The 15,432-nt window shown below is 43.3% G+C and overlaps 1 protein-coding gene across 1 annotated transcript in view; it reads left to right on the forward strand.

The window, feature by feature from the left end:
• Positions 1 to 749: 749 nt before the first annotated feature.
• Positions 750 to 15,432, forward strand: part of LOC149984793 (histone-lysine N-methyltransferase SETD2-like) — a 41,870-nt gene continuing 27,187 nt past the window's right edge. The window contains exons 1-7 of the mRNA XM_090186818.1: positions 750 to 1,128; positions 2,805 to 2,926; positions 5,654 to 5,675; positions 5,870 to 10,314; positions 10,563 to 10,694; positions 14,402 to 14,530; positions 15,034 to 15,157. Of these exons, the coding sequence (XP_090042944.1) occupies positions 2,898 to 2,926; positions 5,654 to 5,675; positions 5,870 to 10,314; positions 10,563 to 10,694; positions 14,402 to 14,530; positions 15,034 to 15,157 (4,881 nt within the window). The 5' untranslated portion in view covers positions 750 to 1,128; positions 2,805 to 2,897. The remainder of the gene's footprint in view (positions 1,129 to 2,804; positions 2,927 to 5,653; positions 5,676 to 5,869; positions 10,315 to 10,562; positions 10,695 to 14,401; positions 14,531 to 15,033; positions 15,158 to 15,432) is intronic.

Consider the following 15,432-nt stretch of genomic DNA (forward strand, 5'->3'; position numbering starts at 1 on the left):
CATTTTTCATTGTGCTCCTAAATTTGTTTGCTTCTTCATTTTTTTTAAAATTTAGAAGCACATGTTCTCCTTGGGGAAAAAGTTAAAATATAGCCCTGGTATCCCTCACAAGCTATTTAGGGATTGTTCAAGTACCTTGTTCAAGTCAGTCACTTTGGTACTGTGAACTATGGACATGCAATGATACTTAAACGTTTTTTGATCACCTGTCATTCTGCTTGCTCTGGACTGCACCACTCTTGGTAATGAGTCTCCATTCCAAGCCCAGCTGGTTTACACACTGGCCAACCTGAAGCACATCTGCAGACATCAATCAGTATGGTCTTGCAGTGATCCAGCTAGCACAACTGTGCTCTGATAAACAGAACAAAACCCCAACTAGTCAAATCACGAGGAACATCCTTTTTTTTCACTTTTCAACATAAACATTAAGCTTGTATGGTAACTAGCTGAATATCTATCACATTAGACTTGTATCACACATAGCGAGCTAATCATGAACGTAGGCTACCTACAAACAGTGGGGTGTTTGTTACAAACAATCCGCCAGCCAGGTGATTAACTTTAGGTTCGTTCCACAAGCAGAACTTCCAGACACTTGGACGTTTCTAGTTTGCACGTTATTATCCAACTAGATAGTTGGTGGGAAACAGTGGGAAAGCTAAATAAATAAATATATATATATATATATATATATATATATATATATATATATATATATATATAAAAATAAACTATATTTTATCGTCATGATGGAATGTCGAGAGGGGAGGAGTCGCCGTTGTAGCACGGCATTTCTAGACATTTATCTAGGTAGCCATTGTCAAAAGAAAATATAACGTTAGCCAACAAAATTGTGCAACCCAGCTAGAAATCACATGTTTAATTAGCTGCCTCTTATTTATTTTTTTAGAATACCTCACCAAATTGAGTAGTAATCACAACTTTGCACCGCTTTTCTGATTTAATAGGCTAGGTACTTACAGTTAACTAGCTAGGTACCATTTCGACCCCGTGTGGACGTCGGCAGCGCTGGATGTTTTTCAGCCAAGACGGGAGCTGTTTGTTATCGGCTTGAGGTTAATGTTAGAAGATGGGGGACCTTTATGACCCAGAGCACCCGAAAGAGTGAGTATTTGGCTGGCTTATTTTCGGTATTTTTTTTGTTGTTGTTGATGATTTATTGGGCTTGCCATAATACACACACAACTTCCAAAGTGTTATTTAGTTACAAGCTAGCTAGCTACCAGCTAACGTTAGCTTAGCCGTTTCCATGCACGCTACGCTAGTTAGCTTTCCAGTCTAGTTTCCTACACAAACTAGTGTTGGAGTTACCTTTGTGGTCACATAGCTATGTTTCACGAAACATAGCTAACTATGGTAAAGTGGCATGTTGTATTTAGTGAATGCGACATGATCTCAGCCCTCCTATGTACACCGGCAGCTAGCCTTCAATTTAGTTAACACCACCAGATCTTTCACACAACCTAGTATAGTTAGCCACCAATGTTGCTAACTAACGTTGCTGGATGTATTTAATAATGGACGATGCATTGGTTGCAAGCTAGCTAGATGTTGTGCACCTTACTTTTGGCAACAGACAGTTTAAGTTTACAACACAAACATTACTCAGTTATTAACTAGGTTGTGCTAACTTGGATATTTAGTTAGCTAACGTTAGCCAATTCGGTCACCCCCCCTCCCACCACAACAGGCCTCATTTGCAGGCCTCGACTCCTCGTTGTAAAACGTTAGACCCGGTTTTATGGAGTAGATTTATCGAAACTCCATGCCATTCAAGTGTATGCATTTTTGTGTATGTATTTAACGTTAAACCAGTTCACAGAATAGGCCCTTGGCTCTGTTGTTGATCTCACCTGTGTAACGTTACATATTAAACTAATCGGTTACCCCACATTTGCAAGCTGTGCGATGAGAAGATTGTCATGTCGCCTTGTCTTCTCGCTGTTGGTGTAGCTAGCCAGCCTAGATAACCTTGCTATATGTGATTTAGTGGAAGCGTCAAAACATTTCTGTGTAATGTTTTTGAATTGTGTTATTTTCTCTACTGTGTTGTTATATTGCAAGACAGCTACTCGGCTCCTCTATCACTTGCTTTCAATCCACTGACTACTATGAATGTCAATGCGAGCAATGGCTTCCTCTTTCTGCCAAATTGAAAGGACAGATATTACCGTTAAACAGACATGTCGTTTCTGACCAACGGGTCAGAGGAAACGGGTCTATGTCATACATACTCTTATTTAATGGTATTTAGTAAGAATTGTAGCTAGAACCGCCATGTAAACATTTGGTAGATTTAGACATAATTTATACGTCTACATTTGGCATAGGAACCATTCTTCTATTTTACTCCTGTTGTAAGTGTTGTGGCATGCCGCTGGGCCCTTCAGGCAGAAAATAATAATCTGCAGAGATGACATATACACAGTTTATTCATAGGCATTAGCTACTGGCTGTAGTCTGTGTTCAACGTTTAAACTGATGTGTTCGTTTGCACAGAAAACAGTTTGCACATTTTCTCGTCAAAGCTTTGTTTACAACCAACCTCCAGTGTTGAACATGTGGTGGTCATAAGGTAAACAAATGCATCCAGATGTCTTTGATTTGAACCTATGGTTTTAAAGATAACAGAGATGGTAGCAGCTCTCAACCCCCAAATTGTCTACCCGATTTGAGTTGGGGGGGGGGGGGGGGTGGTCAGCTTAAATTATTTTGAGACTGCGTATTGTATGTTTATTGTTGGTGTGTAACCCAATGTATTTGTTTTCATATTTTGTTAGGTGTGACTTCACGTCGGAGAGCTCACTGCTCTGAACTGGTTTATTCTTGGCCAGCAGCTTCTACTGGGCTACAAACGCCAGAACCACTGTGTAATGGATGCTCTGGTGAACTCAGAGATCAGGTACTACCAATACACACACACACACACACACAGGGATCTTTTTTTCCCTTTTGACGGAGTGTCAGAGTGGCACTATAGACTGCCTGTAATCAATGCCCTTTGCTAGCTAACTGAAGTGACACTAGAGCCTAGGACAGTGTTTCTCAACTCCAGTCCTTGAGTACTGCCAACTGTACACATGTTTGTTGTAGCTCCGGACAGACACACCCGATTCAACTAATCATCAAGCCCTCAATGAGTTGAATTAGGTGCGTTTGTCAGGGGCTACAACAAAAATGTGTGCTGTTGTGGGTAATCAAGGACTGGTGTTGGGAAACACTGGCCCTGGAGATTGTCACCCTCAATGGTGGGCATTGGAATGTATGTATGCATGCAAAGTAGACTACACCCCTAAACAACTTCATTTGGATCTAAAAAGACACCCACCTCCCCTCCTATTGGTCATTTGGTCCATTGGTGTATCCAATGAATAGCCATGACATCATTCATGGTGTGTTGAATTCTGGAATGTTGATCTCATCCCAGTGCTCCAGTTCTAAAGACTATCAGTGTTGCTTTAGGGAAAGGCGTCTGTTTGAAAAGCACCTGCCTTGTGTAGGTTGATGTAGTTGTTTACTGTATACTTTGACCACATTCTGTCAGTGCTTTGTGCCCGTCATAACTTTCTTGTTTGAGGAAAGTTGCTGAATTTCATTACTCAATGTGAGCAAGGTCAAAGCAGTTGTAATTGGACCCTAATAAAAACGACAATACTCACCAGGAGAATGTGTTCTATCAACCTAGCTTGTAAAAAGGCTAGCTAGATAATATATATTTTTTAAAGTGGCTGCAGATCCGACTTTTCGGGTTACTCTCTCTGCATACAATGGGAGGTTACATCAGATATCGGCTAGTATGTCAAGTGCCCCTGTCCTATAGATGTTAGTGTGTGCTCAAGCTTCAGCCTCTGTCTGCCGAGTTTGTTTGCTCAACCAACCTGGTGTGGACTCAGAAGTCTTGGTCACCATGGCAGCAGTCAACCTCACAGAATATTAACAGACAAAAGGTACACAACCTGAGTGCAAAGATTCCATGACTCTTTATCCTTTGTCCTTGAGAGACGACGACAGGGTTCACTTGATGTGTTAAGATTGCTTTTGTCTTTGTCCTGAGTGCCTTGTGCTTTTTTGAGGTCGTTTCAATTATTAAAAAATTATATATAAATATATATAAAAAGCATGGAACATTTTCCATTGTCTCTGTCAGGTCCACATTGGGTAGACATCAGAAGGAAAAACATGAAATTGCTATGAAATAATATCTCAGTTGTGTATATTACTTAGTTTTTATTTTATTATTTTCATTCCTCAGTCATCAGCTCAGCTCTGCTCAGGTAGTAGCAGCCAGCCAGGCCATCTAACGTTATCTCTGTGCTCCCCATACTGTACTGTCTTTAGTCGTCTTATTTAGCTAACCTGCCTAAGTATGCTGCAAAGCTTTCTGACAATCCTTCTACTAGTTCTTCAAAGTAGATAAGGCAAACTTTCACAAACTGTCTCTATCCCTAGTCGTTGTGTACATTCCTCTCTCATGCAGTCTGTATATCTGACCTAAAGTAGCAGGCATAAGTGTATTCGTCACTGTCTGAGCCAGAAAGAACAGCCACAATAGATTATGGTCATTGTAGTTAATTACCACGTTTCTGCGCTTATTAACTAGGTTGAATATTTCCTTAATGAAAACTACAACTCCCTTCACCCAGCGTCCCACATAGTTCTTGACTTGATTTCTCTCGTGAATGATTTTGATTTCTCTTGAGAAACGGCGCATTTGGCTCACAAAAAACAACAACATTGTATTCAAGTAATTGAACTGACATCAGTCAATTAGTTGTCTAATAACAAAACAAGTGACATTTTGATTCATGGCTCAGCACTATTTTTGTCAGATAGCTTATTTCTCAAGTAACATTCTGCCACCCTTACACATTGTCTACCCCAATGTTTAAAAAAAAAAAATACTATTCAAACCCGACTCTAAAATTATTATTTTCTATTTGTAAATATAGCTAATTCAATATGTTTATAATGATGTATTGCAGATAGGTCTATTTCAGGAGGATGCGCGGGGTTTGTGATTGGTGTAGCCCTAAATTCAAATGAATGAAACCACAATCCTGTTTTATCATTTGTTAAAATAACGGGAACTGACACTAAAGTGGACATGAAAAGGCTCCTCCCATGTTGGTAACGGTAATTTTAGAAAGGTCTGACTTTTGAAGGTCACAGAGGAAAACGAGAACATCAAGTCCTAAAGGAATAGGGTACCCAGTTTGTTGCCTAGCAGCTTATTGTACCGTAAAGAAAACCACGACAATAGTGAGTCCTCCTAGTAGAACAAAAGAGTTGATTACTTTGTCATAAATGTGAATTAGGCCTTCTTTTTTTTTAACACTACGATGACATGTAGTTTCTACGATGAGACCCCCTGCGTTAAACATGTTTCACCAACCGCCAGGCTGTCCCTCAAGCGGCCGTGTGGGTCTACATCTTTGCATGAAATTGTTTTTGTTCTGTGTATGTTTTACCGTTGCCTCATTGGACATGGATTTACATTACATTTCATAATACATTTTGTGTGATTGCTAAAGCGTTGAAGGGATTGTCAGATGTTGCAATATAAGTCTATGAATAGTTTACATTGATTTGTTTTTTGTTCCCCCCCCATGCACTCCTAATGTTACCTCAGGGAAGAGGGAGGAGATACCTCGGTAAGTCTTATTAAACGTGTGACGTCTTTGTTCATCTGTTTTCTATTGGACAAACAGCTGGTGTTGTGGATCTTTTTGAGCTTGACCATTTCAATAACGTAGAAATCACCGGTCATATGATTTGGTTTACTGTAATAGTTTCTCCTCGAATTTATTAGCCATGGTAACATCTACTTATTTTGTTCACTGTACAGGTCAAGGTTGAGGGTCTCACCAAGGCAGCTTTACTCAAAGGCCTCTCGCCTCGAGTGATGTTGTCCAGCCATCTCCTGCCTAAAGGAACCAAGAGGAAGGTGAACCTGGACGATCAGGGTCGCCAGAAAGTGTCTTTCAGCTTCTCTCTGACAAAGAAACCGCTGCAGAACTTATTCCTTGCCCCTCCCAGTCAGGAAAAATCTCTTGCTGAACTCCCCTCTGTCCTGTCACCTACAACCTCCCTCCCTCAGGACAGAGCAGGGCAGCATACGGAAAGCAAAAATGAGCAAATGCAGCCACCATTGTTGGTGCCCACACCAGTAGCAGAGATCCTTGCACCTCAGACGGCAGTCTCCTCCGTCCCCAAACCTAAAGTGGACTTGGGAAAGATGCACTTCAAGAAACAGATCCTCAGTGCATCTGTTATTGAAGAGAGTCCCATAACCAGTGTTGTCTTACAGGATCCACCCCCTTCCGAGCAACAGGTTTTAACGGAATCTTCAGGTAAAATTGAAACTGTCACCCCGACACGAACGCCCCAGTCTCAGAACAATCTTCAGAACATGGACAATGACGGCCCCTCTGAGAATGCTCTAACTCGTGTATCTGATGTGAAGCTGGACCTCAGTCTCAATGAACCCACTGACTCCTCCCACAAAGGGAAAGTGGATGTAAACACTTCCAGTATAACAGAGCAGCAAGACACCTCAGAAAACATACAAATCCGTTCCCGGTCGGACAGCACACTCCCTGGCTCAGAATCTGATGCTGATTCAGTGCAGACGTCTTCTAGCTACAAGTCAGGTGAACCCAAGGCCACAGCAAAGTTGGAGAGTAGAAGTAACGATACAAAAAATATGTCCTCTTCTCGCTCCAAATTAGAGGAAACAGAAAAAGGTTCTAACCATTCACGTTCTGAGAAGGACGAAAGAACCTCTAGTTACTCAAAATCTGACCGAGAATTAAGGTCAAAATCTGACCGAGAATTAAGGTCAACCTCTGACCGAGAATTAAGGTCAACCTCTGACCGAGAATTAAGGTCAACCTCTGACCGAGAATCAAAGCACACACCCTCGCGGTCATCCCGCTCTGACAAAGGCCGCAGAAGGACTAAGAGTCGGTCGAGGTCTAGATCAAGAGGTCCCCGGACGAGTTCCAGATCTGAGACACGCTCCAGATCTGAGAGATCTAGAAGCGAGAGAGGGTCAGGTTCACGGTCTGATCGGTCATATTACGACTCTGAGCGGAGGTCAGGGGGTCACAGAAGTTCTCCGTACAGAGAGAGGAGAGGCAGCTCTCGCTCTCGGACCGATAGCAGCAGAGTCCGCGGCGACAGCTCTGACTCTGAAGATGACCACAGAAGAACTCGGACTAGAACAAGTGATTCCAGCAGGTCATCCACCCATTCTAGCTTGCAGAGAGATTCAAAGTCATACTCATCCCACTCGAAATCTGAGCGAGACTTGAAATCTGAACGAGATTCAGAGATAGATAAAATAACACAATCTTCTAAGTCTGAGAGGGCCTCAAAGAGAACTGTTGACTCCAGTTCCCTCCAAAAGTGCTCTACTGATGTAGAACCTAATCACAGGAAATCCAACACCCACTACAAGCCGGACATCGGTGTTCGATCCACTCGCTCCAGTCCACATGGCTTCTCTCAAACATCAGACAAACGTCTCCAGAAAAGTAGCTATAGTGAATCTGAGGTAGCTCACAAAGGGAAGTCTCAGTCACAGGGCTCTGATCGCTCTTCTGGTTCTGAAGGGGCATGGACATCTTCCACCAGTAAATCAGACTCTAAGCAAATGTCTGCCACCATGTCATCCGTGAAAACTAATAGACAATCAAAGGACACGTTTCACAGTCCCAATAAGGTACAAACCCCTTCTGATGCTCACCCTCAGAGCAAAAATGACAAAGCAGGAGCAGATTCCCATCTAGCAGATACTTGCCAAAGGGAGGATGTTGGCAACATGAATGACATCACATCCCAAGATAAAGGCTTACAAAAAACAACTCTGTCGTTACCGTCAAATTGTGATCCAACTGACAGATTGCAAGAACCAGCGTTGGATCTAGTTAATGAGAAGATCCATCATTGCATTGAGGTTCAGAATGACTCGGCAGCAACTTCACCGAACAACTCTAGTGGAGACCAATTATGTGAAAAATTTGCCTTAGGGGACATTGACAATGTTAATAAAAGCCTTTGCTCTGAACAAACGAAAGATGCACAGCGTGTAGACCCCCAAATAGAATCCACTGAGAAGTGGGTTGATGTAACCAACTCTAGCTTTTCCTGCAGTAATGACAGAGTAATACCCAGCCAGGATAAGACTGTTTTTCAAGATTCAGTTGGGTCAAAGTCATTACCATCTACAGTAGATGTATCTATCAGAGACCACCCTAAGCAGAACACTAAACCAGAAAATACTGTGTGTTCTAGTAGAAATGTGAATATCAACATGCAGTCTTGCAAAAACATCCCTCTCAAATCTGAACCCTCTAGTCCTGAACCTCAGTTTTCCAACCAGACTGAACAACAGAACTTTAGTTTAAGGAAAAATAGAGGGAAAACAAAACAATCACGTTGGGATATTGTTGGACAAGACACCTCAGACAGTGATAATCCTCAGAAATGGCCTTCCCAAGAAAGCAAACCTGCTGTGAAAAAGGTCATCTCCGTCAAGAGAATTGAGTTCTCTCAAGACGTCAGCCAGGAAGATCCGTCTCTGAAGGGTCAACTGAAATGGGAAGCTGAGTTGCATTCCAAGACGATTAAGCAAGAAATTATTATCACACAAGAACACAGCTCCGCACCAATAACTTTTGGGAATGACCAATCGGAGTCTGCAAACCCAACTGCACAACCAGGCACCTGTGAAACCAGCTGTGACCATTTAGACATCAAACCCCACGTCAGCCAAATGGATGGAGATCCCTCACTTTTAAATAATACCTCATATGTAGACCGAGCTAGAAGGGAGCAGTGTAGGAATGACGATGGTAATGAAGAGAAACCTAAAGATGGCCCTCACAAGAGCAAACCTCTGACGACACTAGTGTCAAGCCAGGATGCTGTAGGCCAAAGCGAGGACAGTGACACTGACGATTCAGAGTCGGACTCTGACTGCGGTGTTGCCGTGAAACGGATGCACTCTGTGGTGGTTGTACCAAAGAATTCCACCCTGACTCACTCGGACACAACAGACAAGCCTGCGTCTCCCTGCACTCCAAGCACTAGCCCAGGACGTCAACAACACGCTAACAGGGCCAGTGGCCAAGAGGGTGATCTGGACAGGAATGAGATCCCAAGCAGAGTAAGCCCTCAGCAGAGACATAGAGGCTTTCCCGCCATGTGTGAGAGCACTAGGCAGGCCAGTGTTGATGGAAGTCTCTCTGCACATGACATCATGGTATACCAATCGCAGAGCAACATGGTCGATAGCACCAGCCAGCTCGAGGGCTCCAACGCCACCGATGCCCAGCCTTCTAAGGATCCTTATAGCAGTGCCCGTGAGAGACCGAAGATTGGTGATGCAACGGTGAGCCAGATTGCTGCCCACAGCCTTGATAACTCCTTCAGGCAGTCTGACACAGGGCATCCACAGCATTATGGAAGTGGCAGGGGTGGCAGGATGCTTTCCCGTTACCAACATGGTGACTTTGCCAGCTCTGATGACTTCAACAGCAGTCTGGGCTGGGACTTCACACAGTCGGAGCAGCCCAGCAGTACGTACCAGCAGCCTGACAGCAGCTATGGGGCATCCCAACAGCATCCTAACACACAACAGTCAGGGAACTCTTCTTTGGGGCAGGTGTACAGGACAAACAATGGGGCCTACTGGACCCAACTACCAACTACGACTCAACCCACCTGCAGACCGGTCTACCTCCATGTGCCTGCAACACATTATCAGGAGCCTGTTGGTCAAGTCCACCCTGACTCCTTGACTAATGACTGTGATGAGGACAGTGAAGGGAAACCAGCAGGCCTTAGTAGACTAGATGTTGAATGCAATGGTCCCAAGCTTCCAGGCTCGCTAGCCTTCCTACAAGCCCATGAAATAAGCAGCAACTGTAGAGGCTCTGTCAACGCCACTCCAGAGAATATTTCCATAGTTGAACCCCCCAGAAACAAGGACAACTCAAGGCCCCACAGAGGCAGGGGTCCTCCCAAGAAAAGGCGTCCAGAAATGGAGTCCGATTCGGACAGCGAGGCAGAACCTGTGCTGGCTAGCAAAAGGGAGCGACTGGCAGAGAGGGAGCTCCCCAAGGTCTCCAAGGAATCCAGGGAGATTCCAGGTCAGGCTGAGGTGCAACGCCCTTTGCTCAGTCTGAGGGACTTCCGGGATGCCAGCAACTGGAGGGAGATGGCACGGTCTAAGAAGATGCCACCATACTTTGACCTGATTGAGGAAAACCTGTATCTGACTGAACGGTGAGATTTTGTTCCATTATAGTTTTTTTTTCAGTAGTTGTCATGCAAAGTCATTGAAACTATGTTTTATTTTATAAATTAGTTGTACATAATTTAAAAGCGATTATCATCATATGCCTTCAGTATAAGTATCTTGGCCAAGTCGCAGTTGGTAATGAGAACTTGTTCTCAACTTGCCTACCTGGTTAAATAAAGGTGAAATAAATCTGACTGTAGAGAAAGTGAGGGATTTCTGTTGATCTGTACAGGAAGAAGAACAAGTCTCACCGAGACATCAAGCGAATGCAGTGTGAGTGCTCTATGCTCTCGAGGGAGGAGAGGTCTCGTGGAATGATGGCTTGTGGGGAGGACTGCCTTAACCGTCTGCTGATGATCGAGTGGTGAGTTGTTCTCCTTTGCGTCACCCTGGTAATACCAAACTGTAAAGCAGATCAAATAGTGTCTTCAGAAAGTATTCACACCCCTTGACTTTGTCCACGTTTTGTTGTGTTTTAAAATGTATTTAGATGTTGTGTCACTGGCCTACACACAATACCCCAGAATATCAAAGTGGAATTAAGTTTTTCAAAATGTTTACAAATGAATAATAAATGAAAAGCTGAAATGTTTTGACTCAACAACTTTGTTTTGGCAAGGCTAAATAAATTCAGGAGTAAAAATATGCTTAACAAGTCACATAATAAATTGCATGGACTCACTCTGTGCGTAATGATAGTGTTTTAACATGGTTTTTGAATTACTACCTCCTCTGTACCCCCACACACAGAATTATCTGTAAGATCCCTCGGTCGAGCAGTGAATTTCAAACACCTATTCAACCACAAAGTCCAGGGAGGTTTTCCAATGCCTTGCAAAGAAGAGCACCTCTTGGTAGAAGGTTACAAATAAATACATAAGAACAGACATGGAATATTCCTTTGAACAGGAAGTTATTTATGACATGTTGTATGGTGTATCAATACACCCAGTCACTATGAAGATGCAGGCATCCTTTCTAACAGTTGCCAGAGAGGAAGGAAACCGCTCAGGGATTTCACCATGAGGCCAATGGTGACTTTAAAATAGTTCCAGAGTTTAATGGCCGTGATAGGAGATAACTGTAACTAATACATGGGTTAAATAAAACAATGTCCTCATCAATCTACAGCCAATACCCCATAATGACAGTCAACTTTATAAAAAAAATTGTTGGTGTGCAAATGTATTTAAAAAAATAAAAACTGTACACTACCATTCAGAACATGAACTACTGTTCATTTTTCGTCCATTAAAATAACATCAAATTGATCAGAAATACAGTGTAGACATTGTTAATGTTGTAAATGACTATTGTAGCTGGATACGGCAGTTTAAAAAAATGAAAGGAATATCTACACAGGTGTACAGAGACCCATTATCAGCAACCATCACTTCTGTGTTCCAATGGCACATTGTGTTAGCTAATCCAAGTTTATAATTTTAAAAGGCTAATTGATCATTAGAAAACCCTTTTGCAATTATGTTAGCACAGCTGAAAACTTGTGCTGATTTAAAGAAGCAATACAACTGGCCACCTTTTTAAAACTAGTTAAGTATCTGGATCATCAGCATTTGTAGGTTTGATTACAGGCTCAAAATGGCCAGAAACAAAGATCTTTCTTCTGAAACTCGTCAGTCTATTCTTGTTCTGAGAAATGAAGGCTATTCCATGTGAGAAATTGCCAAGAAACAACTGTACAACTCCCTTCACAGAATAGCGCAAACTGGCCCTAACCAGAATAGAAAGAGGAGTGGGAGTGCACAACTGAGTAAGAGGACAACTACATTAGAGTGTGTCGTTTGAGAAACAGACGCTTCACAAGTCCTCAACTGGCAGCTTCATTAAATAGTACCCGCAAAACACCAGTCTCAACGTCAACAGTGAAGAGGCGACTCCAGGATGCTGGCCTTCTAGGCAGAGTTGCAAAGAAAAAGCCATATCTCAGACTGGCCAATAAAAATAAAAGATTAAGATGAGCAAAGAACAGACACTGGACAGAGGAATATTGGAAAAAAGTGTTACTAACAGACAAATCTAAGTTTGAGGTGTTTGGATCACAAAGAAGAACATTCATGAGACCCAGAAAAAAATGCTAGAGGAGTGCTTGACGCCATCTGTCAAGCAATGGTGGAGGCAATGTGATGGTCTGGGTGTGCGTTGGTGGTGGTAAAGTGGGAGATTTGTACAGGGTAAAAGGGATCTTGTCGAAGGAAGGCTATCGCTCCATTTTACAACGCCATGCCATACCCTGTGGACGGTGCTTAATTGATTGGAGACAATTTCCTCCTACAACAGGACAATGACCCAACGCACAGCTCCAAACTGCAAGAACTGTTTAGGGAAGAAGCAGTCAGCTGATATCCTGTCTATAATGGAGTGGACAGCACAGTCAGCGGATCTCAACCCTATTGAGCTGTTGTTGGGAGCAGCTTGACCGTATGGTACATAAGAAGTGCCCATCAAGCCACTCCAACTTGTGGGAGGTGCTTCGGGAAGCATGGGGGGGAAATCACTTCAGATTACTAGAATGCCAAAGGTCTGGAAGGCTGTAATTGCTACAAATTGAGGATTCTTGGATGATGCAAAGTTTGAAGGACCCAATTATTTAAATAAAAAAATCATTATTTATAACCATGTCAACATCTTGACTGTTTCCTATTCATTTTGCAACTCATTTCATCTATGTTTTCATGGAAAACAAGTCCACCTGTGGTAAATTCAATTGATTGGACATGCTTTGGAACTTGCCTGTCTATTCTTTTTTTTAAACTCTAACCACTAGGCTACCTACCGCCCGGTATAAGGTCACACAGTTGACAGTGCATGTCAGAGTGAAGGAATTCCCCGTAGAGCTCCGAGACAGCATTGTGTCGAAGCACAGATCTGGGGAAGGGTACCAAAAAATGTCTGCAGCATCTAATGTCCCCAAGAACACAGTGGCCTCCATCATTCTTAAATGGAAGAAGTTTGGAACCACCAAGACTCTTCCTAGAGCTGACCGCCTGGCCAAACTGAGCAATTGAGTGAGAAGGGCCATGGTCAGGGAGGTGACCAAGAACCCGATGGTCACTCTGACAGAGCTCCAGAGTTCCTCTGTGGAGATGGGAGAACCTTCCAGAAGGACAACCATCTCTGCAGCACTCCATCAATCAGGTCTTTATGGCAGACTGGCCAGACGGAAGCCACTCCTCAGTAAAACGCACACGACAGTCCGCTTGGAGTTTGCCAAAAGGCACCTAAAGGACTCTCAAACCATGAGAAATAAGATTCTCTGGTCTGATGAAACCAAGATTCTTTGGTCTGAATGCCAAGCGTCACATCTGGAGGTGGCAGCATCATGTTGTGGGGATGTTTTCAGCGGCAGGGACTGGGAGACAAGTCAGGATCAAGGGTAAGATGAACGGAGCAAAGTACGAAGATCCTTGACAACGAGACCCTAAGCACACAGCCAAGACAACGCAGGAGTGCCTTCGGGACAAGTCTCTGAATGTCCTTGAGTGTCCCAGCCAGAGCCCGAACTTGAAAATAGCTGTGCAGCAACGCTCCCCGTCCAGCAACGCCTGACAAAGCTTGAGAGGATCTGCAGAGAAGAATGGGAGAATCTCCCAAAATACAGGTGTGCCAAGCTTGTAACGTCATACCCAAGAAGACTCAAGGCTGTAATCGCTGTCTAAGGTGCTTCAACAAAGTACTACTTAAACGGTCTGATTTACTTTTGTGATATTCAAGTTTTATTTTTAATAAAATTGTAAAATTATTTTTTCCTGTTTTTTTGTTTTGTCATTATGGGGTATTGTGTGTAGACGGATGAGGGGGAAAATGTATAAAATCCATTTTAGAATATGGCTGTAATGTAACCATGTAGAAAAAGTCAAGGGGTCTGAATACTTCCCGAATGCACGATAGTTTTACATCATTTGTCCTTTAATTGATTAATTAACTTCATCTTCAAACATCTTCAAACATTGCAAATCTTCCTATGTGGTTGCCTTATTTAACCTAGTCGAATGAAGAGCGTCTGCTAAATGGCCAAAATGAAAACACATGTAATGTCCTTGTCTTTTGCAGCTCGTCACGCTGCCTGAATGAAGGCTACTGCTCCAACCGCCGCTTCCAGATGAAACAGCATGCAGACTTTGAGGTCATCCTGACTGAAGATAAGGGCTGGGGACTGAGGGCGGCCAGGGACCTGATACCGTAAGGCTCTTACATCTTATTTTTAAATGTAACCTTTTATTTAACTAGGCTAGTCAGTTAAGAACAAATTCTTATTTACAATGACAGTCTACATCTGCCAAACCTGGACGACGCTGGGCCAATTGTGCGCTGCCCAATGTGATACAGCCTGGATTCGAACCAGGGACTGTAGTTACATCTCTTGCACCGAGATACAGTGCCTTAGACCGCTGCGCCACTCAGGAGCCCTGTACTCCTTGATTCATAATAATGTTATAACTAGCACCCAGGGCTCGTTCTCAATAGAGCTTAACCTTTGATTCCTCGCATCCTATCTCCTCGCCTCCTCAACACACATAGGAGAGGAAGGTCTGAGAGAAACCCCTTGGACCTTCTCCAATACGGTTGAGAAGGAGGTGTGGCGATAGGATGAACAGACATAATGAGATGGAGCCCTGGTCATTGTACTAAAAGCTGTACACAAAGGAGTCATGCTCACCCCCCCCATTTTAATCACATTTCAGAAACACTTTTGTGCTGGAGTACTGCGGAGAGGTGTTGGACCATAAGGAGTTCAAGACACGGGTGAAAAAATACGCTAGCATGAAGAACATCCACTACTATTTCATGGCCTTGAAGAATAACGAGGTGAGACCACTGGAACGTTGTTGACATGTCGTCCACTGAACCCCTGAAACAGGAACAAGTGTAGGCTGCGTCCAACATGGCTCCCTATTCCCTATAAAGTGCACTACCAGACCCCAACAAGTTTTAGGTGTGCATCCCAAATGACACCCTGATTTGGCTCTGGTCCAAAGTAGTGGCTATATAGGGTGCCATTTTGGGATGCACCAAGTGCTGTATTGTTTACAACTGACGGGTAATGTGGAAGGTTACCTGAAACTCCTTTCCTCCGTGTCTTC

This window comes from Oncorhynchus mykiss, chromosome 2, assembly GCF_057628025.1.
Source record: "Oncorhynchus mykiss isolate SJ-2025 chromosome 2, ASM5762802v1, whole genome shotgun sequence".
Classification (NCBI taxonomy): Eukaryota; Metazoa; Chordata; class Actinopteri; order Salmoniformes; family Salmonidae; genus Oncorhynchus; species Oncorhynchus mykiss.